This window comes from Aythya marila (genome assembly GCF_965140915.1).
Source record: "Aythya marila genome assembly, chromosome: 14".
Lineage (NCBI taxonomy): Eukaryota > Metazoa > Chordata > Aves > Anseriformes > Anatidae > Aythya > Aythya marila.
In genome coordinates, this window is record NC_139055.1 from 8,241,600 (window position 1) to 8,268,653 (window position 27,054).

A 27,054-nucleotide genomic window follows, 5' to 3' on the forward strand; every position below is an offset into this window, starting at 1 on the left:
GTTTCAAGTATGAACTGACTGAGAAAGAGCAGTTCCATACAGGACAACCACCACTGTTCATATCACCAGTCCTTCAGAAATCTCAGGTGGAAATACTGCATACCAGTAAGAAGCAGCATTCATGGAAACCATGTCATGAAAGCTCTAAGCACAATCACCACTGATTTTCTTCTCAAGATAGGCAAGACCTTCAAATCATGTCACTTCAAGCCTGGAAAAGCGTCTTGCCCAGGAACACTCTGAGACCACTCTGCTCATGGATTCGCTTTAGGCACCCTTGATCCCCCATTCTCAAATGTGTGTTTTCAGCACAAGTAGACATCTCTTCTCATTCTCTTATGGCATGCAATGCAGACTATTGATTTCCTTTTCCCTGAGGCAGTGGGCCTTCCCCACAAAGGTCACGGTTCACCTCAGAATAAGGCCAGGTCCCATTCAGTGCCATTGCCACATTCACCTCCGTCAGGTGACACACTTTCCCTTCCCAACACAATGCTCACTCCAACTTTCACACACCCTTCCCAGCAATGACAGATCTGAAACCTGAAAAACCCTGCCAATGGTCCCATATGCACAGAGACCATCTTGCAGATTCACTTGCAGATTCACTGAAAGAATATCAAAACAGGCCATTGTGCCTCTTTCAGAGATGTAATGACAGCTAACATCAATGGGTATTGACTTCATTCTGAGAGATGACAACCCTGTTGGGGAAGGAGTGAGAGGCAAACATCATGGCATCGATGTCAGACAGTGCAATAGCATTGCAGAATCCTGCATGGATAGAGGACTTCACAGCATCACTTATCCGAAAACATGAGGCCAAGACTGTCCTGCTTTTCCAGCTACACAAGGTTTTTCCTAAATGGCCCTGAAGAAAACAACGTAACAAGCATTCAGCTACTTAAAGGGCTTTCAATAGTGCCTGCTGCAAAGTCACAACCAGACCATGTCTTCCTGGACTGCAGTCCTTCAACTGTCTCCAAAAGAAATGCTACACACCAGTAACCAACAAGATTTGCAGAGACCATGTGGTGATGAAAATCCAAGTAAAATTACTTCCACAACAACATCGTTTCAATGACCTACGTGCTGTGAAATACCATCAGAAAACAACACACAGGAAGTGGGAAAAAAATAAAAAAACAAGGGGCAGCCTACCGTGCCTGAAGAGTACGGGGAGAGCGAAGGTCCCTTCTCGGCAGAACCGTTTTCTGCCGCGGGGCCGGGCGGCGGCGGGCAGTTGGGGCTGAAAACCATCAGGTCGCTCTTGCCCGCGCCGTCCGCCACGCACAGGCTCCGGCTCTGGCGCTGCGAGTACGACCAGCTGCCCACCTCGCTGGCGCACACCAGCGTCGCCGGCCCGGGCCCCGCCAGCACGGCCGCCCGCGGCGCCCAGCGCGACGCCCCGTACAGCACCACCGCCAGCAGGAACAGGCTCGACACCGCGCAGATGGCCACCACCAGCCACACGTTCGTCGCCGCCGCCGCCGCCGCCGCGCCGCCCTCCGCGCCCGCCGCCGGCCGCAGCCCCGCCCCCGACGACGACGCCCCCGCCCCCGCCGCCGCCGCCGACAGCGCCGCCTCGGCGCCCTCCACCAGCGACACGCTCAGCGTGGCCGTGGCCGAGCGCGACGGCTCCCCGTGGTCCCGCACCACGATCAGCAGCCTCTGCCGCGGGCCGTCCGCCTCCTCCAGCGCCCGCGCCGTGCTCACCTCGCCGCTGTACAGCCCCACGCGGAACGGGCCCTTGCCCCGCGGCTCCCACAGCTCGTAGCGCAGCCACGCGTTGTAGCCCGAGTCCGCGTCCACCGCGCGGATCTTCGCCACCACCTGCCCCGCCGGCGCCCCCCACGCCGCCCACGCCCACAGCGACCCCGGCGCCGACGCCGACGCCGACGCCTCGCCCGCAGCCCAGGGCCCCGGCCCGCCGCCGGCAGGCGGGAGCAGCGCCGGCGCGTTGTCGTTCTCGTCCACCACGAACAGCTGCACCGTGGCGTTGCCGCACAGCGGCGGCTCGCCCGCGTCCACCGCACGCACCTCGAACTGCAGCACCTGCAGCTCCTCGTAGTCCAGGGGCCGCAGCGCCCACAGCCGCCCGCTCTCCGCGTCCACCGACACGTAGCTCGACGCCGGACGCCACCCCGCGCCCGGCCCCGCGCCCGACCCCGCGCCGCCCTCCGCCACCGAGTAGCTCACGCGCCCGTTGCCCGCCTCGTCCGGGTCCCGCGCCCACAGCCGCGCCAGCTCCGCGCCCGCCGCGTTGTTCTCCCGCGCCAGCACCGTGTACACGGCCTGCGCGAACGCCGGCGCGTTGTCGTTCACGTCCGACACCGGCACCCGCAGCCCGCGGCTGGCGCGCAGCGGCGGCGCCCCGCCGTCCTCCGCCCGCACCTCCACCTCGTACTCCGACACCCGCTCCCGGTCCAGCGCCTCCCGCAGCACCAGCGAGTACGAGCCCGCGAACGTCGCCACCAGCCCGAACGGCGCCGGCGGCCACACCGCGCAGCGCACCCGCCCGTTCGCCCCCGAGTCCCGGTCCGACACGCTCAGCAGCGCCACCACCGTCCCCACCGACGCGTCCTCGGGCACCGGCACCGACAGCGACGTCACCCACACCTCGGGCGCGTTGTCGTTCACGTCCAACACCGCCAGCTCCACCTTGCAGTGACCCGATAGCGGGGGCGTCCCCTTGTCTCTCGCCTCAATGCTAAAGTCAAATACACTGACTTCCTCAAAGTCCAGGGGACCGACGAGTCGAATCTCGCCCGTCTTCGGATTAACCGAAATCAGATCTCTTCCACTCGGGGGAATAAAGTTGCTTGCGCTGTAGGTCATTTCACTGTTACTTCCCTCGTCTGGATCGGTGGCACACACCCGCGCCAAAAGTGTCCCCTCCGCTGCGCTCTCCAACACTTGCACTTTATACACCGACTGGTTGAACTGGGGCGCGTTGTCGTTCGCATCCAGCACCGACACCAACAGCTCCACCGTGCCCGTCAGAGCCGGACTGCCGCCGTCAATCGCCGTCAGCACCAGACGGTGCTCGGCCAGCGACTCGCGGTCCAGAGATTTCCTTAATATAAGATCAGGTATGATATTCCGTTCATTCTCTTTTTCTAATTCCAGAGCGAAGTGCTCGCTGGGGCTGAGAGTATAGGAAAGCTGCGCGTTGGCTCCGATATCTGCATCCGACGCGCCCTCCAGCGGGAAACGAGAACCGAGAGGCGAGTTTTCCGATAAATTGAGGTTCACCATAGCGGCGGGGAAGATGGGCGCATTGTCGTTGATGTCGGTGACCTCCACCTCCACGTGGAAGACGCGCAGCGGCCGCTCCAGCAGCACCTCCAGGCGCAGGGCGCAGGGCGCGCTCTTCCCGCACAGCTCCTCCCGGTCCAGCCGCGAGCTCACCACCAGCGCCCCGCTCGCCCCGCTCACCTCCACGCTCGCCCGCCGGCCCTGCGCCACCAGCCGCAGCCGCCGCGCCTCCGCCTCGCCCGCCTCCAGGCCCAGGTCCTGCGCCAGCCGCCCCACCACCGTGCCGCCCTTGGCTTCCTCCGGCACCGAGTAGCGCACCTGCCCGCCGCCCAGCGCCCAGGCCGCCTGCAGCACCAGCACCCGCACCACGGCCCGCACGCACACCACCATGGCCGCCGCCGCCGCCGCCCGCGCCCCGCACGGCTCCCAACGCCGCCGCCGCCGCTCTCCTGCCCGCCCCGCGCCGCTCCCCCCGCGCGCACAGCCGCCCTTCCCGCCGCCCCGGGGCGGAGCCGCCCTCCCGCCGCTCCCGCGCCGTTCCTGAGCCTGCAGCGACACCGTGTGCTCCGACGCCTCACTCGCGCCCGCCGCCGACAGCACGCCAGCGACACCGACACCGCCGCGCGGGACACGACACCCCCGCCACTCGCGGGACACGCCACGCCCACGGCGCCGACACCGAGCCCAGCACAGCCCGAGACAGCAGCGACAACCAGGGGGCAACAGCTCCGCAGCGCCGCGCTCCAGATGCTGCCCCCCGCACACTGACCGGCTCCCAGCCCTGTACGCACCACGGCGATAGATGCTCCTGCCTGCTTGTTTTCTTCCTTCCTTTGTTCTTCGTCTCTCTTCTCCTTTGTTTCTTCTCCATTCTCTGTCTTTTTTTCTCCTGCTTGCTTTTTTCTTGCTTGAATTCTTCTGCATGAAATCTTCTTTTCCTCTTTCTACCTTTTCCTTCTTTCAATTCTTTCCTACATTCACTTCTTTCTACATTCACTTTTTTCTCTCTGAATCTTCTTTCAATTCAGCTCTACCTTAATTTTTTTCATGTTTCTCATTTCATTCAATTTGTTCCTGCTTTCATTCTATTCCTTTCTTCCTTCTATCCCTTTCTACCTTCTTATGTACTTTCAATTCCTTCTTTCATTCTTGCAATATCTTCCTACTTCCTTTCTTTCTTCATCTCCTTCTATCCACTAGTTTCTCTTCCGTTCTCAGTTCACTTGTCACTTTTCCGTTTCCTGCATTAGCCTTCAGAGCCTTTTCCTTTCCCTCCTTCCCCGTCTTTTTTTCTTCTTCCTCCTCTTCCTTTTTTTCATTTTAGTTATTTTCCTGCTTTATCAAAATGCTTTCCAAATGCCTGCACCACTCTTCCCATCAAGCTTTTATATGTTCTGAGACAAGACCTTTGCTTTCTGTCTTGTCTCTCTCCTCCTTTGCTTCTCCTCCATTCTCTGTCTTGCTTGCTTGCCTGCATTCTTCTTGACGTCTACTTTTATTCTTTTTCTTCTTTCACTTCTCTCCTTCTGCTGTCTTTGCCACTTTGCTTCCTTCCCTTCCTTTTGGTAAATTTCCTTGTCACTTCTTTCATTCCTTCCTTTCCTTCCTTTCCTGGTGCTTTTCCCCTTTGTTTCTCTTCCATTGTCGTTCTTGCTTGCTTGCATTATTCTCGATGGCTTCCTTCCTTCCTTCCTTCCTTCCTTCCTTCCTTCCTTCCTTCCTTCCTTCCTTCCTTTTTCTTTCTCTCTCTCTCTCTCTTTCTTGCATTTTTTCTTCATTTATTCTCTACTTGTCTTCCTGTTTCTTCTTTCATCCTTTCAGTGCCTTCTTCCCTTTTCTCTTACTTCTTCAGTACAATTTCTTCATGCTTCCTACAGTTTCATCATGCTTCCATGTTTCCTTTTCTTTCCTTCACTCCTTCTGTCCATCTGCTTCTCTACCTCTCCTCTTTACTATGAGTTATCTTCTTCCTCCTATTCATTTTTTCCTGCTTTATCAAAATGCTTTCCAAATGCCTGCATCACTCTTCCAATCAAACTCAGACATGCTCTGAGGCAACACCTCTTCTTCCTCTTCCTCACCGCCTTCCATTCTGCTCTGTACACCATCCTTAGCACTCAGCAGGATCATGTCCCCCCAGGAATTTCTCTCATGAGCCACTGCACACCAGAGGACCTGGATGCCCACTGCAAACAGTCTCCAAGACCTCCATACAGCTCGGGTGAGTCTTTCACTCGCTTTCACAAACTGCAGCCTTTCATGACTGTCCTGCCACATGCTCACTCTGTGATGGGAAGCAACAGGAAAGGAACAAGATCAGGCAGCAGGGCTCTGATGCTCTAAAACTACAGCCATTACTGAGGATACGTTCCATCCACCCAACATGAACATATTGCAGTTAAATAGCAAAAATTGTGCATTGCTCTCCTGAAAGCATCTTAGTTGGGTAGGAGACACTTACCTTTATTTAGGAAAAGATCTTCCATGACAGGAGAATTGCTTATAAAGGACAATTTCATCAAACGTTATTACAGATTCCCAGGGAAGCTGCATGGAAAAATTCCCTACAGATGTGGGACACCTATGAAATCATTTGACACCACAAACTGCTCCCCTACACATGTTCACTTTTTGGAATGAGATGTTTTACAAGAGATGCACCATCTCCACTGGGGCAAACTATGCAAGTACAAAGACTGAGGGGAAGTCAAGTGCACAACGAATACACCCACCCCATCATGTCTCCTTAGAAATTTCCTCTGTTTCTCACTCAACGAAGACACCATGGGAAGGGACACTTGCCAGTGGGAGAAACCCATTGGTACCAACATGCACATCACAAGGCTCCAAACCTACAGGCATTCCCCAGGCAATGTTCAGTCCATCCAACATAAAGGGAACACAACTAAACTGCAAAAATATATACACCTGTCTGTCTCCCAAACATAATTTTTGCATATGAACAACTTCGCAGCACCATCAGCACCTGCATGCGATTGCATGCTCAGAAAAAGTAACAGATTCATGGATGGATAATTGGTTTCAAAGAGAAATTTTCATTTCAAATCTTCAGTGATTTCTAGGGAAGCTGGACTCAAGAGAAATCATCAAGCTTAGCAAAAGCTCCCCAGTCGTAGGAGACTGTGATGTACTCCCTGACACACAGCTGTCACATAGGAATCCATCATACAGGAGAGAAAAAAACAAACACACAAGCAAACAAACAACAAAGGATCCCATTCGAGCTCATTGAAACACAAGATTTGCCAACAGAGTAAACATGGAGAGCACTTCTTCCCCTCCTCCCCACTTCTTGCTCAATCCCACACTACAACTTCCACCCAGCATCTCCATTTCTCACAAACACGGTTCTTTTCCTACTCAACACCATCCTGCCCATTGCCAAACGCTCACTCCTTCTCAAAAAGGAGTTCACAAAATCACTGCCACAACACCTGGACGATGCTCCAGACCACAGACACAGTACAGCTCCAAACCCACCTCTGAGCATCACCTTCTGCACAGCCTCGCCTTCTCCCACACTGCCAGGATATTCAACCCTGCGCAAACGGCAATCTCAAGCCTTTGCACTGGCTCAGCAATCTGTGGTGAAAACAGTGAAAGCTGACCCGAAGGACAACAACAGCTTCTGCTGGAGCAGCCACTCCTCATGCTCAGGAACACAGGAGTCAAAGGTCATCTGACAGACTGATGCAAATCCAGGCCTATGGTACAGAAGAGTAAGATGAAGGAAAACCAAGTGGACAAACAAAAACAAAACTCTACGTAGAGCCTGGCAAGGCCCTGGAACATCAGGCCAGGAATTGACACAAATTGCCTTCCTTGGAGACACACAGACCTTCACAGGATGAGGCCCTCACCAGCCTCATCTAACTGCAGTATTCATCCTGCTCTCAGCAAGGAAACCACGGACGTCCACGTGTCACCTTCAGCACAAGGTACCTTAAGATCCTATCACATGGGAAGCAAGAGGCAGACCTGAAAGCCAATGACATTCTCTCAACGACAACCTCTGCTCTGAACAGTGCAGAAGCCAGCACCCACACTCACAGACAACTGTCCAAGTGTCTCTTCTCTGGCAGCAGCCTCAACTTAGCAGACTACATCTCATCCACCATTACCAACAGATTTGCAATATGGGAGACGAAAAACAGTAGAGTTGGGAGTGGGACATTTTCATTACAGGAGAGAAGAAAACCAAAGGATCCCATCCTACTTCATTGGAGCACAAGGTCTGGACAACACTGAGAATACAAACAGCACTTCTTCCTGTCCCTCCCAACAATAAGAGCAGAAGGAATATCTTGGGGAACTTCCGACAACTCGGGAAGAATTGTCAATAGTGGGAAAAGGTCCTGCCTGAGCAACAATACTCCACATTCGGGCAAACATGATTAAAGGCACCAATGACAGATGTCTTCACAAGCAGGAATGCCACAAGAACAACGGGGAGTGAGGACATGCAGAACTTGACTGCACAGGGCCCTCAGGAAGCTCATCGTTCTTCACACATGGCCTTCACATCCCCATTTGCTTCCTTTGAGACCCCCCAGGTCCCATCCTACATAAACCACGCTGCCATCCTCTCAGCTTACTCAAGCTTCATCCATATGCAGGAAGAGAATCCCCAGAGAAAACATCAGGCAAAGCCTCCAAGCACAGACCAAGGCTGTTGTGTGGCAGCATGAGCAACACACTGCCTCTCATCCTCAGAACGAGCTCACAGATGAATATCTGGGAATTTGGAGAGGCTCCTAGCTGAGGAGCACAGTGTGCCAGGCCTCTTCTCCATGTTATCTAATGGCATATTCTGTCCTGCACCCTGGGAAATCAGATCTCCAGGAGAGTATTTGCAAACCAGGAGCTGAGGAGCTCTTAGATGCATGCCAGCACAGATGGAAAGCTTCAAAAAACAGCATTAGGGAATTACCACTCCACCCATCAAATAACAAACAAACAAACATTAAAATCATTTTAAGTCAAAAGGTTTCAAGTATGAACTGAATGAGAAAGAATAATGCCTACAGGACCACCACCACTTTTCATATCATCCACTCCTTCAGCAATCTCAGGTGGAAATGTTGTACACCAGTAAGAAACAGGATTTCGGGAGCCCATGTTGTGAAACCACGAAGCACAATCTGCACTGATTTTATTCTATCAGAAGAAATAAAAAATCAAAAACTGAACAGTTAGCCTCCATAAGAAGTTCCAAACTAGGAACTGATGGGATCAACATATTTGCAACAGTTAAAAAAAAAAAAAACAATCGTAAGGGGACTACACACAACAATTCCATAAAAAGGAACAGCAATGAAGTGGAAGTAGAATGAGTAGAACACCAAAAGTGTTCTCCCATCTCCCATTCCATTACAAGGCTTGTGTGAAAAGTACGAAGACTCCAACACCGCTGTCTCACGAGCATCAGACAACCCACCAACTGCACCCAGCTGCAATGAGCATGAGCTGGGCACAGGGAAACAATCACACCACGTTTACCAGCACACCCATGACACAGGACAGGCCGGTCACCACAGAATGCATATAACTGGCACAGTCAGATCCTCTGAAGCTGTCCTCAAACAAAACTCTTTGCCGGATGCAAAAAAAACAGTTCTCTGTTGCTCTGTTTATTGCTCTGTCCTTGTGCTCTGCTCTTCTACCTCTCTATTACAAACTACACAAATAGCATGCTTAAAATGGGATAAATATTATTTGATTTTTGCTACATCTTCCCTTTTAACAATGACTTTCTGGCAGTAAACAGAGTGGAAAAGTTTATCTAGCTTCATGGAGCATGGGAAAAGACAGGGGAAACCGGCATGCCTTGCTGACAGCAGAGACATAGTGATCACGAGCAACTGCAGCTCTACACAGAAGCTAAGCAACAGCAGGATAGGAAAGGAGTCAAACTCACTTCCTCTGATATTTTTTGACAAGCACAAGACAAGGCCCTCTACAACATCATCTACCTCAAAATCAGCCCTCCACCCAACGACGACAAATCCCTTTTTCAAGACAAATCACCCACTCCACTTCCTGGTCCACTTCTCTGCAATGAGTGATTTTTTTCCATCTTGTTCAACACAACCCAGAGGAGAGAGAGGGATTCACAACTAGGCAGTGAAAATTCTCACAAGGCATATAAACTCAAGTGGCATTCTGGGCATTTCAACACCACATACTATTCTCATCACAGGCAAGACCTTCAAATCTTCTCACTTCAAGCCTGGAAAAGGGTCTTGCTCAGGAACACTCTGAGACCATTTTGCCTCAGCATTCACTTTAGGCACCCTTGATCCCCCATTCTCAAATGTGCGTTTTCAACACAAGTAGGCACCTCTTCTTCTACTCTTAAGGCATGCAATGCAGACTATTGATTTCCTTTTCCCTGAGGCAGTGGGACTTCCCCCCCAGAGGTCACAGTTCACTTCAGAATAAGGCCAGGTCCCATTCAGTGCCATTGCCACATTCACCTCCGCCAGGTGACACACTTTCCCTTCCCAACACAATGCTCACTCCAACTTTCACACACCCTTCCCAGCAATGACAGATCTGAAACCTGAAAAACCCTGCCAATGGTCCCATATGCACAGGGACCATCTTGCAGATTCACAGGACGAACATTAAAACAGGCCAGTGTGCCTCCTTCAAACAGAGATGTAATGACAGCTAATGTCAATGGGTATTGACTTCATTCTGAGAGATGACAACCCTGTTGGGGAAGGACTGAGACGCTAACATCATGGCATCAGACGGTGCAATAGCTTTGCAGCATCCTGCATGGATAGAGGACTTCACAGCATCACTTATCCGAAAACATGAGGCCAAGACTGTTCTGCTTTTCCAGCTACACAAGGTGTTTCCTGAATGGCCCTGAAGAAAACACAGCACAACAACAGTAGTTCCGCCATTCAGCCTCTTAAAGGGCTTTCAACAGTGCCTGCTGCACAGTCACAACCAGACCATGTCTTCCTGGACTGCAGTCCTTCAACAGTCTCAAACAGAAATGCTACACACCAGTAACCAACAAGATTTGCAGAGACCATGTGGTGAGGAAAATCCAAGTAAAATTACTTCCACAACAACATCGTTTCAATGACCTACGTGCTGTGAAATACCATCAGAAAACAGAACAGAAGAACTCGTAAAGAAAAAAAATAAAAATACAATGGGCAACTTACTGTGCCTGAGGAGTATGGGGAGAGCGAAGGTCCCTTCTCGGCAGAACCGTTTTCTGCCGCGGGGCCGGGCGGCGGCGGGCAGTTGGGGCTGAAAACCATCAGGTCGCTCTTGCCCGCGCCGTCCGCCACGCACAGGCTCCGGCTCTGGCGCTGCGAGTACGACCAGCTGCCCACCTCGCTGGCGCACACCAGCGTCGCCGGCCCGGGCCCCGCCAGCACGGCCGCCCGCGGCGCCCAGCGCGACGCCCCGTACAGCACCACCGCCAGCAGGAACAGGCTCGACACCGCGCAGATGGCCACCACCAGCCACACGTTCGTCGCCGCCGCCGCCGCCGCCGCCGCCGCGCCGCCCTCCGCGCCCGCCGCCGGCCGCAGCCCCGCCCCCGACGACGACGCCCCCGCCCCCGCCGCCGCCGCCGACAGCGCCGCCTCGGCGCCCTCCACCAGCGACACGCTCAGCGTGGCCGTGGCCGAGCGCGACGGCTCCCCGTGGTCCCGCACCACGATCAGCAGCCTCTGCCGCGGGCCGTCCGCCTCCTCCAGCGCCCGCGCCGTGCTCACCTCGCCGCTGTACAGCCCCACGCGGAACGGGCCCTTGCCCCGCGGCTCCCACAGCTCGTAGCGCAGCCACGCGTTGTAGCCCGAGTCCGCGTCCACCGCGCGGATCTTCGCCACCACCTGCCCCGCCGGCGCCCCCCACGCCGCCCACGCCCACAGCGACCCCGGCGCCGACGCCGACGCCGACGCCTCGCCCGCAGCCCAGGGCCCCGGCCCGCCGCCGGCAGGCGGGAGCAGCGCCGGCGCGTTGTCGTTCTCGTCCACCACGAACAGCTGCACCGTGGCGTTGCCGCACAGCGGCGGCTCGCCCGCGTCCACCGCACGCACCTCGAACTGCAGCACCTGCAGCTCCTCGTAGTCCAGGGGCCGCAGCGCCCACAGCCGCCCGCTCTCCGCGTCCACCGACACGTAGCTCGACGCCGGACGCCACCCCGCGCCCGACCCCGCGCCCGACCCCGCGCCGCCCTCCGCCACCGAGTAGCTCACGCGCCCGTTGCCCGCCTCGTCCGGGTCCCGCGCCCACAGCCGCGCCAGCTCCGCGCCCGCCGCGTTGTTCTCCCGCGCCAGCACCGTGTACACGGCCTGCGCGAACGCCGGCGCGTTGTCGTTCACGTCCGACACCGGCACCCGCAGCCCGCGGCTGGCGCGCAGCGGCGGCGCCCCGCCGTCCTCCGCCCGCACCTCCACCTCGTACTCCGACACCCGCTCCCGGTCCAGCGCCTCCCGCAGCACCAGCGAGTACGAGCCCGCGAACGTCGCCACCAGCCCGAACGGCGCCGGCGGCCACACCGCGCAGCGCACCCGCCCGTTCGCCCCCGAGTCCCGGTCCGACACGCTCAGCAGCGCCACCACCGTCCCCACCGACGCGTCCTCGGGCACCGGCACCGACAGCGACGTCACCCACACCTCGGGCGCGTTGTCGTTCACGTCCAGCACCTCCAGCTCCACGCTGCAGTGCCCTGATAACGACGGCGTCCCCTTGTCTTTCGCTTCAATGCTAAAGTCAAATACATTGACTTCCTCAAAGTCCAGGGGACCGACGAGTCTGATCTCGCCCGTCTGCGGATTAACCGAAATCAAATCCCTTCCACTCAGGGGAATAAAGTTGCTTGCGATGTAGGTCACTTCACTGTTACTTCCCTCGTCTGGGTCCGTGGCGCCGACTCGGGCCACCAGCGTACCCTCCGCTGCGCTTTCCAGTACCTGCACTTTATACACCGACTGGTTGAACTGGGGTGCGTTGTCGTTCGCATCCAGCACCAACACCACAAGCTCCACCGTGCCTGTCAGCGACGGTCTGCCCCCATCACTCGCCGTCAGCACCAGACGGTGCTCGGCCAACGACTCGCGGTCCAGAGATTTCTTTAATACAAGATAAGGTATGATATTCCGTTCATTCTCTTTTCCTATTTCCAGAGCAAAGTGCTCGCTGGGGCTGAGGGTATAGGAGAGCTGCGCGTTGGCTCCGATATCCGCATCCGACGCGCCCTCCAGCGGGAAACGGGATCCTGGCAGCGACGATTCCGCGATGCTGAGGTTTTTGGTGGCGGCGGGGAAGAGCGGCGCATTGTCGTTGATGTCGGTGACCTCCACCTCCACGTGGAAGACGCGCAGCGGCCGCTCCAGCAGCACCTCCAGGCGCAGGGCGCAGGGCGCGCTCTTCCCGCACAGCTCCTCCCGGTCCAGCCGCGAGCTCACCACCAGCGCCCCGCTCGCCCCGCTCACCTCCACGCTCGCCCGCCGGCCCTGCGCCACCAGCCGCAGCCGCCGCGCCTCCGCCTCGCCCGCCTCCAGGCCCAGGTCCTGCGCCAGCCGCCCCACCACCGTGCCGCCCTTGGCTTCCTCCGGCACCGAGTAGCGCACCTGCCCGCCGCCCAGCGCCCAGGCCGCCTGCAGCACCAGCACCCGCACCACGGCCCGCACGCACACCACCATGGCCGCCGCCGCCGCCGCCCGCGCCCCGCACGGCTCCCAACGCCGCCGCCGCCGCTCTCCTGCCCGCCCCGCGCCGCTCCCCCCGCGCGCACAGCCGCCCTTCCCGCCGCCCCGGGGCGGAGCCGCCCTCCCGCCGCTCCCGCGCCGTTCCTGAGCCTGCAGCGACACCGTGTGCTCCGACGCCTCACTCGCGCCCGCCGCCGACAGCACGCCAGCGACACCGACACCGACACCGACACCGCCGCGCGGGACACGACACCCCCGCCACTCGCGGGACACGCCACGCCCACGCCCACGGCGCCGACACCGAGCCCAGCACAGCCCGAGACAGCAGCGACAACCAAAAAGCCGAAAGCCCCGCTGCGCCGCGCTCCAGATGCTGCCCCCCGCACACTGACCGGCTCCAGCCCTGCGCGCAACACGCTGAAGGACGCTCCTCCTCGCTTGCTTTCTTCCTTAGCTGTCTCCCTCCTCCTTTGCTTCTCCTCCATTCTCTGTCTTGCTTTTTTTGTCCTGCTTCCTTTTTTCTTTCATGCTTTCTTCTGCATAAATTCTTATTTCCCTCTTTCTCTCTTTTTCTTCTTTCACTTCTTTCCTTCTTTCTCCCTTTTCCTTCTTTCTATTCTTTCCTTCAGTCACTTCTTTCCTTCTCTCTGAATCTTCTTTCAATTTAGCTCTACCCTATTTTTTTTCATGTTTCTTATTTCATTCAATTTGTTCCTGCTTTCATTCTATTCCTTTCTTCCTCCTATCCCTCTGTACCTTCTTACGTACTTTCAATTCCTTCTCTCATTCTTGCAATATCTTGCTACTTCCTTTCTTTCCTTATCTCCTTCTATCCACTAGTTTCTCTTCTTCCCCACTTCACTTGTCACTTGTCCATTTCCTGCATTAGCCTTCAGAGCCTTTCCTTTTCCCTCCTTCCCCGTCTTTTCTTCTTCCTCCTCTTCCTTTGTTTTTTTTTTGTTTGTTTGTTTGTTTTTTAAGATATTTTCCTGCTTTATCAAAATGCTTTCCAAATGCCTGCACCACTCTTCCCATCAACCTTTGATATGTTCTTAGACAAGACCTTTCATTTCTTTCTTGTCTCTCTCCTCCTTTGCTTCTCCTCCATTCTCTGTCTTGCTTACTTTCCTGCTTGCTTCTTGCTTGCCTGAATTCTTCTGGACGTTTACTTTTATTCTTTCTCTTCTTTCACTTCTCTCCTTCTGCCGTCTTTGCCTCTTTGCTTCCTTCCCTTCCTTTTGGTAAATTTCCTTGTCACTTCTTTCATTCCTTCCTATCCTTCATTCCCTGGCGCTTTTCTCCTTTGTTTCTCTTCCATTGTCGTTCTTGCTTGGTTCTTGCTTGCTTGCATTCTTCTCGATGATTTTCTTTCTTCCTTCCTTTCTTCCTTCCTTCCTTCCTTTCCTTCCTTCCTTCCTTTCTTACTTCCTTCCTTTCTTTTTCTTTCTCTCTCTCTCTCTTTCTTGCATTTTTTCTTCATTTATTCTCTACTTGTCTTCCTGTTTCTTCTTTCATCCTTTCAGTGCCTTCTTGCCTTTTCTCTTACTTCTTCAGTACAGTTTCTTCATGCTTCCTACAGTTTCGTCATGTTTCCTTCCTTTCCTTTCCTTTCCTTTCCTTTCCTTTCCTTTCCTTTCCTTTCCTTTCCTTTCCTTTCCTTTCCTTTCCTTTCCTTTCCTTTCCTTTCCTTTCCTTTCCTTTCCTTCACTCCTTCTACCCATCTGCTTCTCTTCCTCTCCTCTTTACTATGCATTATCTTCTTCCTCCTATTCATTTTTTCCTGCTTTATCAAAATACGTTCCAAATGCCTGCATCACTCTTCCAATCAAACTCAGACATGCTCTGAGGCAACACCTCTTCTTCCTCTTCCTCACCGCCTTCCATTCTGCTCCATACAGCATCCTTAGCACTCAGCAGGATCATGTCCCCCCAGGAATTTCTCTCATGAGCCACTGCACACCAGAGGACCTGGATGCCCACTGCAAACAGTCTCCAAGACCTCCATACAGCTCAGGTGAGTCTTTCACTCACTTTCACAAACTGCAGCCTTTCATGGCTGTCCTGCCACATGCTCACTCTGTGATGGGGAGAAACAGGAAACGAACAAGATCAGGCAGCAGGGCTCTGATGCTCTAAAATACAGCCATTACTCAGGATATTTTCCAACCACCCAACATGAACATATTGCAGTTAAATAGCAAAAATTGTGCATTGCTCTCCTGAAAGCATTTTATTTGGGCAGGAGCCACTTACCTTTATTAAAAAAAAGATCTTCCATGACAGGACAATTGCTTATAAATGACCATTACATCAAACGTTATTACAGATTCCCAGGGAAGCTGGATGGAAAAAATTCCCTTCAGATGTGGGACACCTATGAAATCATTTGACACCACAAATTGCTCCCCTACACATGTTCACTTTTTGGAATGAGACGTATTACAACAGATGCACCATCTCCACTGAGGCCAACTATGTAAGTACAAAGACTGAGGGGAAGTCAAGTGCACAACGAATACACCCACCCCATCATGTCTCCTTAGAAATTTCCTCTGTTTCTCACTCAACGAAGACACCATGGGAAGGGACACTTGCCAGAGGGAGAAACCCATTGGTACCAACATGCACATCACAAGGCTCCAAACCTACAGGCATTCCCCAGGCAATGTTCAGTCCATTCAACATAAAGGGAACACAACTAAACTGCAAAAAAATATACACCTGTCTGTCTCTCAAACATATTTTTTTTGCATATGAACAACTTACCAGCACCATCAGCACTTCAATGCGATTGAATGCTCAGAAAAAGTAATAGATTCATGGATGGATAATTGGTTTCAAAGAGAAACTTTCATTTCAAATCTTCAGTGATTTCTAGGGAAGCTGGACTCAAGAGAAATCATCAAGCTTAGCAAAAGCTCCCCAGTCATGGGAGACTGTGATGTGACCCTGACACACAGCTGTCACACAGGCAACCATCATACAGGAGAGGAAAAAAAAGAAAAAAACACAACAAAGGATCCCATTCAAGCTCATTGAAACAAAAGATTTGCCAACTGTGTAAACATGGAGAGCACTTCTTCCCCTCCTCCCCATTTCTTGGCAAAGGCCACACTCCAACTTCTACCCAGCATCTCCATTTCCCACAAACAAGGTTCTTTTCCTGCTCAACACCATCCTGCCCATTGCCAAATGCTCACTCCTTCTCAAAAAGGAGTTCACAAAATCACTGCCACAACACCTGGACGATGCTCCAGCCCACAGACACAGTACAGCACCAAACCCACCTCTGAGCATCACCTTCTGCACAGCCTCGCCTTCTCCCACCACTGCCAGGATCTTCAACCCTGTGCAAACGGCAATCTCAAGCCTTTGCACTGGCTCAGCAATCTGTGATGAAAATGGTGAAAGATGGCCCGAAGGACAACAACAGCTTCTGCTGGAGCAGACACTCCTCATGCTCAGGAACACAGGACTCAAAGGCCATCTGACAGACTGCTGTAAAACTAGACCTATGGTACAGAACAGTGAGGTGAAGGAAAACCAAGTGGACAGACAAAAATAAAACACTGTGTAGAACCTGGTGAGGCCCTGGAACATCAGGCCAGGAATTGACACAAATTGCCTTCCTTGGAGACACACAGACCTTCACAGGATGAGGCCCTCACCAGCCTCATCTAACTGCAGTATTCATCCTGCTCTCAGCAAGGAAACCACAGACATCCATGTGCCACCTTCAACATGAGTTACCTTAAGATCCTATCACATGGGAAGCATGAGGCAGACCTGAAAGCCAATGACATTCTCTCAACGACAACCTCTGCTCTGAACAGTGCAAAAAACAGCACCAACACACACACGGCCAACTACACAAGTGTCTGCCCTCTGTCAGCAGCCACAACTCAACAGACTACATCTCATCCACCGTTACCAACGGATTTCCAATATGGGAGATGAAAAAAAGTAGAGTGGGGAGTCGGATATTTTCATTACAGGAGAGATGAAAACTATAGTATTCCAGTCCACTTCATTGAAACACAAGCTCTGGACAACATTGAGAATACAGACAGCACTTCTTCCTGTCTATCTCAAGAATACAACCAGAGGGAAGACTGCAGTGACATTTTGACAACTCAGGAAGAATCATCCCTAGTGGGAAAAGCTCCTGCCTGACCAACAACACTCCACCTCCAGACAGACATGATTAAAGGTGCCCACGAAGATACCTTCACAAGCAGAAACATCACAACAACAGGGAGTGAGGACAAGCAGAACTTGATTGCACAGGACCCTCAGGAAGCTCATTGTTCTTCATATATGGCCTTGCTGTCTCCAGTCACTTGACTGGAGGCTCCTGAGGTTCCATTCTACATAAACCACTCTGCCATGCTCTCGACTTACTCAAGCTTCATCCACAGGCAAGAAAGGGATCCCCAGAGAAAATACGAGGGAAAGACTCGAAACACACAAGAGCAAGGAAGGCATGTGGAAGCATGAATAAAACACTGCCTCTCATCCTCAGAAAGAGCTCACAGATGAATTTATGGGAATTCGGAGAGGCTCCTAGCTGAGGAGCACAGTGTGCCAGGCTTCTTCTCCATGTTCTCCTTTGGTATATTCTATCCTGCATCCTGGGAAATCAGATCTCCAGGACAGAATTTCCAAACAAGGATTGAGGAACACTTGGATGCATGCTAATGCAGATGGAAAATCTCAAAAAACTTGATAAGCAGATTACAACCCAACTACCAAATAAAAAACAAACTATAAAACCATTTTTACTACACAGGTTTCAAGTATGAACTGAATGAGAAAGAGGAGGTCGCCTACAGGACCACCACCACTGTTCATATCACCAGTCCTTCAGAAATCTCAGGTGGAAATACTGCATACCAGTAAGAAGCAGCATTCATGGAACCCATGTCATGAAAGCTCTAAGCACAATCTCCATTGATTTTCTTCTTCAGATAGGCAAGACCTTCACATCATGTCACTTCAAGCCTGGAAAAGGGTCTTGCCCAGGAACACTCTGAGACCACTCTGCTCAAGGATTCGCTTTAGGCACCCTTGATCCCCCATTCTCGAATGTGTGTTTTCAACACAAGTAGGCACCTCTTCTTCTACTCTTAAGGCATGCAATGCAGACTATTGATTTCCTTTTCCCTAAGGCAGTGGGACTTCCCCACAAAGGTCACGGTTCACTTCAGAATAAGGCCAGGTCCCATTCAGTGCCATTGCCACATTCACCTCTGCCAGATGACACACTTTCCCTTCCCAACACAATGCTCACTCCAACTTTCTCTGTTGCTCTTTCCTCATACTCTGCTCTTCTACCTCTCTATTGCAAACTACACAAACAGCATGCTCAAAATGGGATAAATATTATATGATTTTTGCTGCATCTTCCCTTTTAACAATGAGTTTCTGGTAGTAAACAGAGTGGAAAAGTTAATCTATCTTCAAGGAGCATAGGAAAAGACAGGGGAAACCGGCATGCCTTGCTGAGAGCAGAGGCATAGTGATCACGAGCAACTGCAGCTCTACACAGAAGCTAAGCAACAGCAGGATAGGGAAGGAGTCAAACTCACTTCCTCTGATACATTTTGACAAGCACAAGACAAGGCCCTCTGCAACATCATCTAACTCAACATCAGACCTCCACCCAACGACGACAAATCCCTTTTTCAAGGGAAGTCACCCACTCCACTTCCTGGTCCACTTCTCTCCAATGAGTGCTTTATTTCCGTCTTGCTCAACACAACCCAGAGGAGAGAGAGGGATTCACAACTGATGCAGTGAAAATTCTCACAAGGCATATAAACTCAATTGGCATTCTGGGCATTTCGACACCACATACTATTCTCAACATAGGCAAGACCTTCAAATCGTGTCACTTCAAGCCTGGAAAAGGATCTTGCCCAGGAACACTCTGAGACCATTTTGCCTCAGCATTCCCTTTAGACACCCTTGATCCTCCATTCTCGAATGTGTGTTTTCAACACAAGTAGACACCTCTTCTTCTACTCTTAAGGCATGCAATGCAGACTATTGATTTCCTTTTCCCTGAGGCAGTGGGACTTCCCCCCCAGAGGTCACGGTTCACTTCATATTAAGACCAGGTCCCATTCAGTGCCATTGCCACATTCACCTCCGCAGGTGGCACACTTTCCCTTCCCAACACAATGCTCACTCCAACTTTCACACACCCTTCCCAGCAATGACAGATCTGAAACCTGAAAAACCCTGCCAATGGTCCCATATGCACAGGGACCATCTTGCAGATTCACAGGACGAACATTAAAACAGGACATTTTGCCTCCTTTAAAAAGAGATGGAATGACAGCTAACGTCAATGGGTATTGACTTCATTCTGAGAGATGACAACCCTGTTGGTGAAGGAGTGAGACGCTAACATCATGGCATCAGACGGTGCAATAGCTCTGCAGAATCCTGCATGGATAGAGGACTTCACAGCATCACTTATCTGAAAACATGAGGCCAAGACTGTTCCGCTTTTCCAGCTACACAAGGTGTTTCCTGAATGGACCTGAAGAAAACAACGTAACAACAGTAGGCCCAACATTCAGCTACTTAAAGGGCTTTCAACAGTGCCTGCTGCACAGTCACAACCAGACCATGTCTTCCTGGACTGCAGTCCTTCAACAGTCTCCAACAGAAATGCTACACACCAGTAACCAACAAGATTTGCAGAGACCATGTTGTGAGGAAAATCCAAGTAAAATTACTTCCACATCCACATCGTTTCAATGACCATCCTGCCGTGAAATACCATCGGAAAACAAAAGAACTGGTAAAGAAAAATAAATAAATGAATAAAAATGAAAAACAAGGGGCAACCTACCGTGCCTGAAGAGTACGGGGAGAGCGAAGGTCCCTTCTCGGCAGAACCGTTTTCTGCCGCGGGGCCGGGCGGCGGCGGGCAGTTGGGGCTGAAAACCATCAGGTCGCTCTTGCCCGCGCCGTCCGCCACGCACAGGCTCCGGCTCTGGCGCTGCGAGTACGACCAGCTGCCCACCTCGCTGGCGCACACCAGCGTCGCCGGCCCGGGCCCCGCCAGCACGGCCGCCCGCGGCGCCCAGCGCGACGCCCCGTACAGCACCACCGCCAGCAGGAACAGGCTCGACACCGCGCAGATGGCCACCACCAGCCACACGTTCGTCGCCGCCGCCGCCGCCGCCGCCGCCGCGCCGCCCTCCGCCGGCCGCAGCCCCGCCCCCGACGACGACGCCCCCGCCCCCGCCGCCGCCGCCGACAGCGCCGCCTCGGCGCCCTCCACCAGCGACACGCTCAGCGTGGCCGTGGCCGAGCGCGACGGCTCCCCGTGGTCCCGCACCACGATCAGCAGCCTCTGCCGCGGGCCGTCCGCCTCCTCCAGCGCCCGCGCCGTGCTCACCTCGCCGCTGTACAGCCCCACGCGGAACGGGCCCTTGCCCCGCGGCTCCCACAGCTCGTAGCGCAGCCACGCGTTGTAGCCCGAGTCCGCGTCCACCGCGCGGATCTTCGCCACCACCTGCCCCGCCGGCGCCCCCCACGCCGCCCACGCCCACAGCGACCCCGGCGCCGACGCCGACGCCGACGCCTCGCCCGCAGCCCAGGGCCCCGGCCCGCCGCCGGCAGGCGGGAGCAGCGCCGGCGCGTTGTCGTTCTCGTCCACCACGAACAGCTGCACCGTGGCGTTGCCGCACAGCGGCGGCTCGCCCGCGTCCACCGCACGCACCTCGAACTGCAGCACCTGCAGCTCCTCGTAGTCCAGGGGCCGCAGCGCCCACAGCCGCCCGCTCTCCGCGTCCACCGACACGTAGCTCGACGCCGGACGCCACCCCGACCCCGACCCCGCGCCCGACCCCGCGCCCGCGCCGCCCTCCGCCACCGAGTAGCTCACGCGCCCGTTGCCCGCCTCGTCCGGGTCCCGCGCCCACAGCCGCGCCAGCTCCGCGCCCGCCGCGTTGTTCTCCCGCGCCAGCACCGTGTACACGGCCTGCGCGAACGCCGGCGCGTTGTCGTTCACGTCCGACACCGGCACCCGCAGCCCGCGGCTGGCGCGCAGCGGCGGCGCCCCGCCGTCCTCCGCCCGCACCTCCACCTCGTACTCCGACACCCGCTCCCGGTCCAGCGCCTCCCGCAGCACCAGCGAGTACGAGCCCGCGAACGTCGCCACCAGCCCGAACGGCGCCGGCGGCCACACCGCGCAGCGCACCCGCCCGTTCGCCCCCGAGTCCCGGTCCGACACGCTCAGCAGCGCCACCACCGTCCCCACCGACGCGTCCTCGGGCACCGGCACCGACAGCGACGTCACCCACACCTCGGGCGCGTTGTCGTTCACGTCCAGCACCTCCAGCTCCACTCTGCAGTGCCCTGATAACGAGGGCGTCCCCTTGTCTTTCGCTTCAATGCTAAAGTCAAATACACTGACTTCCTCAAAGTCCAGTGGACCGACTAGTCGGATCTCGCCCGTCTGCGGATTAACCGAAATCACATCTCTTCCACTCGGGGGAATAAAGTTGCTTGCGCTGTAGGTCACTTCACTGTTAATTCCTTCGTCTGGGTCCGTGGCGCCGACTCGGGCCACCAGCGTACCCTCCGCTGCGCTTTCCAGTACCTGCACTTTATACACCGACTGGTTGAACTGGGGCGCGTTGTCGTTCGCATCCAGCACCGACACCACAAGCTCCACCGTGCCTGTCAGCGACGGTCTGCCCCCATCAATCGCCGTCAGCACCAGACGGTGCTCAGCCAACGACTCGCGGTCCAGAGATTTCTTTAATACAAGATAAGGTATGATATTCCGTTCATTCTCTTTTCCTATTTCCAGAGCGAAGTGCTCGCTGGGGCTGAGGGTATAGGAAAGCTGCGCGTTGGCTCCGATGTCCGCATCCGACGCGCCCTCCAGCGGGAAACGGGACCCCGGCAACGTCGTAAATTCCGCGATACTGAGGTTTTTGGTGGCGGCGGGGAAGAGCGGCGCATTGTCGTTGATGTCGGTGACCTCCACCTCCACGTGGAAGACGCGCAGCGGCCGCTCCAGCAGCACCTCCAGGCGCAGGGCGCAGGGCGCGCTCTTCCCGCACAGCTCCTCCCGGTCCAGCCGCGAGCTCACCACCAGCGCCCCGCTCGCCCCGCTCACCTCCACGCTCGCCCGCCGGCCCTGCGCCACCAGCCGCAGCCGCCGCGCCTCCGCCTCGCCCGCCTCCAGGCCCAGGTCCTGCGCCAGCCGCCCCACCACCGTGCCGCCCTTGGCTTCCTCCGGCACCGAGTAGCGCACCTGCCCGCCGCCCAGCGCCCAGGCCGCCTGCAGCACCAGCACCCGCACCACGGCCCGCACGCACACCACCATGGCCGCCGCCGCCGCCGCCCGCGCCCCGCACGGCTCCCAACGCCGCCGCCGCCGCTCTCCTGCCCGCCCCGCGCCGCTCCCCCCGCGCGCACAGCCGCCCTTCCCGCCGCCCCGGGGCGGAGCCGCCCTCCCGCCGCTCCCGCGCCGTTCCTGAGCCTGCAGCGACACCGTGTGCTCCGACGCCTCACTCGCGCCCGCCGCCGACAGCACGCCAGCGACACCGACACCGACACCGCCGCGCGGGACACGACACCCCCGCCACTCGCGGGACACGCCACGCCCACGGCGCCGACACCGACACCGAGCCCAGCACAGCCCGAGACAGCAGCGACAACCAGGGGGCAATAGCCCCGCAGCGCTGCGCTCCACACGCCGCTCCCTGCACACCGACCGGCTCCTCCCATCCCTTGCTGGCTTCCTTTCACGCCTCTCTCCTGCTTTGCTTCTCCTCCATTCTCTCTCTCGCTTGCTTTCCTGCTTCCTTCTTGTTTGCATGCTTTCTTCTGCACGCATACTTCTTTCCTTCTTTCTCCCTTTTTCTTCTTCCACTTCTTTCCTTCCCTCACTTTTTTCCTTCTTTCACTTTGTTCCTTCATTCTCGCTACTACTTTCTTCACTTTGTTCCTTTTTTCACTTCTTTCCTTCTTTCTGAACCTTATTTCCTTCTTCATATATCTTCGTTCTTTCTCTCTGTTCCTTCATTATTCTCTTATTATTTTTCTCATTCAATTTCTTCTTCCTTTTTAATTCCTATGTTACTTCCTTTATTCTTTTACTTCCTTTCAGTCTTCCTTTCAGTCTGGAGCGGAGTGTGCGCTCCACACACTGCTCCCCGCACATCGACCGGCTGCCAGCCCTGCATGCATCACAACGACGGAGGCTCCTCCTTGATTCTTTTCTTGCTTGCTTGTTTCCTTCCCTTCTTTCTCGTCTCTCTCCTCCTTTGCTTCTCCTCCATTCTCTCTCTTGCTTGCTTTCCTGCTTGCTTCTTCCTTGCCTGCGTTCTTCTCGACATCTTCTTTTCTTTCTTCACTTCTTTCCTTCTTTCTGCAACTTTGTTCCTTCTTGATATACCTTCATTCTTTCTCTTTTCCATTGTTATTCCTTTGTTTTTATTTTCTAATTCGATTTCTTTTTCCTTTTTCTTTACATGCTCCTTCCTTTTTTTTCTTTTATTTTCTTTCAGTCCTTCAATTCCTACTTTCAGTCTTACAACTTATTCCTGGTTTCTTTCTTTCTTTTACTCCTTCTATCCATTTGCTTCTCTTCCTTTCCTCTATACTTCTCATGTTTCCTTTCTTTATATTAGCCTTCATAACCTTTCTATTTCCCTCCTTGCCCTTTTTGCATCTTCCTTCACTTTTTTCCCCTCCTTTATCAAAACGCTGTCCAAATGCCTACAACATCAAGCGCACCATCAAGCACAGCCATGACCTCAGCCAAACTCTCTTCTTCAGCTTCCTCATGGCCTTTCATTGAGCTCTGTACAGGGTTCCTCAGCACTCATGAGGACAACATCCTCCAATCTCTCTTCTCCTTTGCTTCTCCTCCATTCTCTCTCTTGCTTGCTTCTTTTGCTTGCATATTTTCTTCTGAATGTCTTCTTTCCTACTTTCACTACTATCCATCTTTCACTTCTTTCCTCTTTCCGTCTTTGCTTCCTTCCTTTACGTATTTTACAAAACATCCTTCCTTTCATTTCTTTCTTGCTTCCTTTCCTTCCTTCTATTTCTCTTTCCTCCTTTGTTTCTCTTCCATTCTCAGTCTTGGTTGCTTCTTACTTGCCTACATTCTTCTCGATGTCTTCCTTCCTTCTGTCATGCTTTCTCTCATGTTCTTTCTTCACTCATTCTCTACCTCTCTTCCAGTTCATTCATTCTTTCAGTGACGTCCTTCCTTTTTACTTGATTCATCCTTTCAGTTCCTTCTTTCCTTTTCTCTTACTTCTTTCAGTCATCCTACAGTATCTTCATGCTTCCTTTCTTTCCTTCACTCCTTCAATCCATCCGCTTCTCTTCCTCTCCTCTACTCTTTACTTTTCCTTTTTTTCTTCCATTCTCACAATGCTTTCCAAATGTCTGCATCACTCTTCCAATCAAACTCAGACATGCTCTGAGGCAAGACCACTTCTTCCTCTTCCTCACCACCTTCCATTCTGCTCTGTACACCATCCTTAGCACTCAGCAGGATCATGTTCCCCCAGGAATTTCTCTCATGAGCCACTGCACACCAGAGGACCTGGATGCCCACTGCAAACAGGCACTAAGACCTCCATACAGCTCAGATGAGTCTTTCACTCACTTTCACAAACTGCAGCCTTTCATGACTGTCCTGCCACATGCTCACTCTGTGATGGGAAGCAACAGGAAACGAACAAGACCAGGCAGCAGGGCTCTGATGCTCTAAAACTACAGCCATTACCCAGGATCCTTTCCATCCACCCAACATGAACATATTGCAGTTAAATAGCAAAAATTGTGCATTGCTCTCTTGAAAGCATCTTATTTAGGCAGGAGACACTTACCTTTATTAAAAAAGGAACTTCAATGACAGGACAATTGCTTATAAATGACCATTTCATCAAACGTTATTACAGATTCCCAGGGAAGCTGGATGGAAAAAATTCCCTTCAGATGTGGGACACCTACGAAATCATTCGACACCACAAACTGCTCCCCTACACATGTTCACTTTTTGGAATGAGACGTATTACAAGAGATGTACCATCTCCACTGGGGCCAACTATGTAAGTACAAAGACTGAGGGGAAGTCAAGTGCACAACGAATACACCCACCCGATCAAGTCTCCTTAGAATTTTCCTCTATTTCTCACTCCACAAAGACACCATGGGAACGGACACTTCCCAGTAGGAGAAACCCATCGGTACCAACATGTACACGACAAGGCTCCAAACCTACAGGCATTCTCTAGGCAATGTTCAGTCCATCCAACATAAAGGGAACACAACTAAACTACAAAACAATAGACACCAGTGTCTCAAACATATTTTTTGCATGTGAACAACTTACCAGTAGCATCAGCAGTTGCATGCGATTGCATGCTCAGAAAAAGTAACAGATTCATGGACGGATAATTGGTTTCAAAGAGAAATTTTCATTTCAAATCTTCAGTGATTTCTAGGGAAGCTGGCCTGAAGAGAAATCATCGAGCTTAGCAAAAGCTCCCCAATCATGGGAGAGTGTGATGTACTCCCTGACACATGGTTGTCACACAGGCAACCATCAAACAGGATAGGAAAAACAAACAAACAAATAAAAAAACAATAACAAAAACCACAAAGTATCCCATTCAAGCTCATTGAAACACAAGATTTGCCAACAGAGTAAACATGGAGAGCACTTCTTCCCCTCCTCCCCACTTCTTGGCAAAGGCCACACTACAACTTCCACCCAGCATCACCATTTCCCACAAACACGCTTATTTTCATACTCAACACAATCCTGCCCGTTGCCAAATGCTTAATCCTTCTCAAAAAGGAGTTAAAAAAATCACTGCCACAACACCTGGATGTTGCTCCACCCCACCAACACAATCAAGCTCTAAATCCACCCATAGAATCACCTTCTGCACAGCCTCGCCTTCTCCCACCACTGCCAGGATCTTCCACCCTGCACAAATGGCACTCTCAACAATTAACACTGGCTCAGCAATCTCACATGGAAATGGTGAAAGCAGGCCTGATGGACATTTATACAACTTCTGCTGGAGCAGCCACTCCTCATGCTCAGGAACTCAAGTGTCAAAGGCCATCTTACAGACTGATGCAAATCCAGGCCTATGGTACAGGACAGTGAGATGAAGGAAAACCAAGTGGGCAAACAAAAACTAAACTCTACACAGAACCTGGGTAGGCCCTGGAACATCAGGCCAGGGATTGACACAAATTGCCTTCCTTGGAGACACACAGACCTTCACAGGATGAGGCCCTCACCAGCCTCATCTAACTGCAGTGTTCTTCCCGCTCTCAGCAAGGAAACCACGGACGTCCACGTGTCACCTTCAGCACAAGGTACCTTAAGATCCTATCACATGGGAAGCAAGAGGCAGACCTGAAAGCCAATGACATTCTCTCAACGACAACCTCCACTCTGAACAGTGCAGAAGCCAGCACCCACACTCACAGACAACTGTCCAAGTGTCTCTTCTCTGGCAGTTGAGACTCAGCAGACTATATCTCATCCATTATTGCCAACAGATTTCCAATATGAGAGAGGAATGGTGAGTGGGACATTTTCGTTACAGGAGAGAAGAAAACCAGAGGATCCGATCCCACTTCATTGGACCACAAGGTCTGGACAACACTGAGAATACAAACAGCACTTCTTCCTGTCCCTCCCAACAATAAGAGCAGAAGGAATATCTTGGGGAACTTCCGACACTTCAGGAAGAATTATCAGTCGTGGGAAAAGCTCCTCCCTGAGCAACAATACTCCACGTTCAGACAGCCATGATTAAAAGCACCAATGACAGATGTGTTCACAAGCAGGAATGCCACAAGAACAACGGGGAGTGAGGACATGCAGAACTTGACTGCACAGGGCCCTCAGGAAGCTCATCGTTCTTCACACATGGCCTTCACATCCCCATTTGCTTCCTTTGAGGCCACACAGGTCCCATCCTACATAAACCATGCTGCCATGCTCTCAGCTTACTCGAGCTTCATCCATATGCAGGAAGAGAATCCCCAGAGAAAACATCTGGCAAAGCCTCCAAGC

General features: G+C 53.4%; 4 protein-coding genes across 4 annotated transcripts in view; all 4 read right to left on the reverse strand.

Annotated features, from left to right (window-relative positions):
• The window catches only part of LOC309883364 (protocadherin alpha-C2-like), a 156,014-nt gene that overhangs the window by 112,677 nt on the left and 16,283 nt on the right, over positions 1-27,054 (reverse strand). The window lies entirely within an intron of this gene.
• Positions 668-5,790, reverse strand: LOC309883652 (protocadherin alpha-2-like; the record flags this gene model as incomplete). The annotated part of the gene is made up of 2 exons (XM_082771913.1): positions 1,167-5,790; positions 668-774 (listed from the first exon to the last, which is right to left on the reverse strand). The coding sequence occupies exons 1-2, from the start codon at positions 4,180-4,182 to the stop codon at positions 668-670; spliced, it is 3,123 nt and encodes a 1,040-aa protein (XP_082628039.1). The 5' UTR covers positions 4,183-5,790.
• LOC309883653 (protocadherin alpha-2-like) lies at positions 8,991-15,080 on the reverse strand (the record flags this gene model as incomplete). The annotated part of the gene is made up of 2 exons (XM_082771914.1): positions 10,464-15,080; positions 8,991-9,065 (listed from the first exon to the last, which is right to left on the reverse strand). The coding sequence occupies exons 1-2, from the start codon at positions 12,954-12,956 to the stop codon at positions 8,991-8,993; spliced, it is 2,568 nt and encodes an 855-aa protein (XP_082628040.1). The 5' UTR covers positions 12,957-15,080.
• On the reverse strand, positions 19,312-25,792 carry LOC309883654 (protocadherin alpha-2-like; the record flags this gene model as incomplete). The annotated part of the gene is made up of 2 exons (XM_082771915.1): positions 19,825-25,792; positions 19,312-19,446 (listed from the first exon to the last, which is right to left on the reverse strand). The coding sequence occupies exons 1-2, from the start codon at positions 22,828-22,830 to the stop codon at positions 19,312-19,314; spliced, it is 3,141 nt and encodes a 1,046-aa protein (XP_082628041.1). The 5' UTR covers positions 22,831-25,792.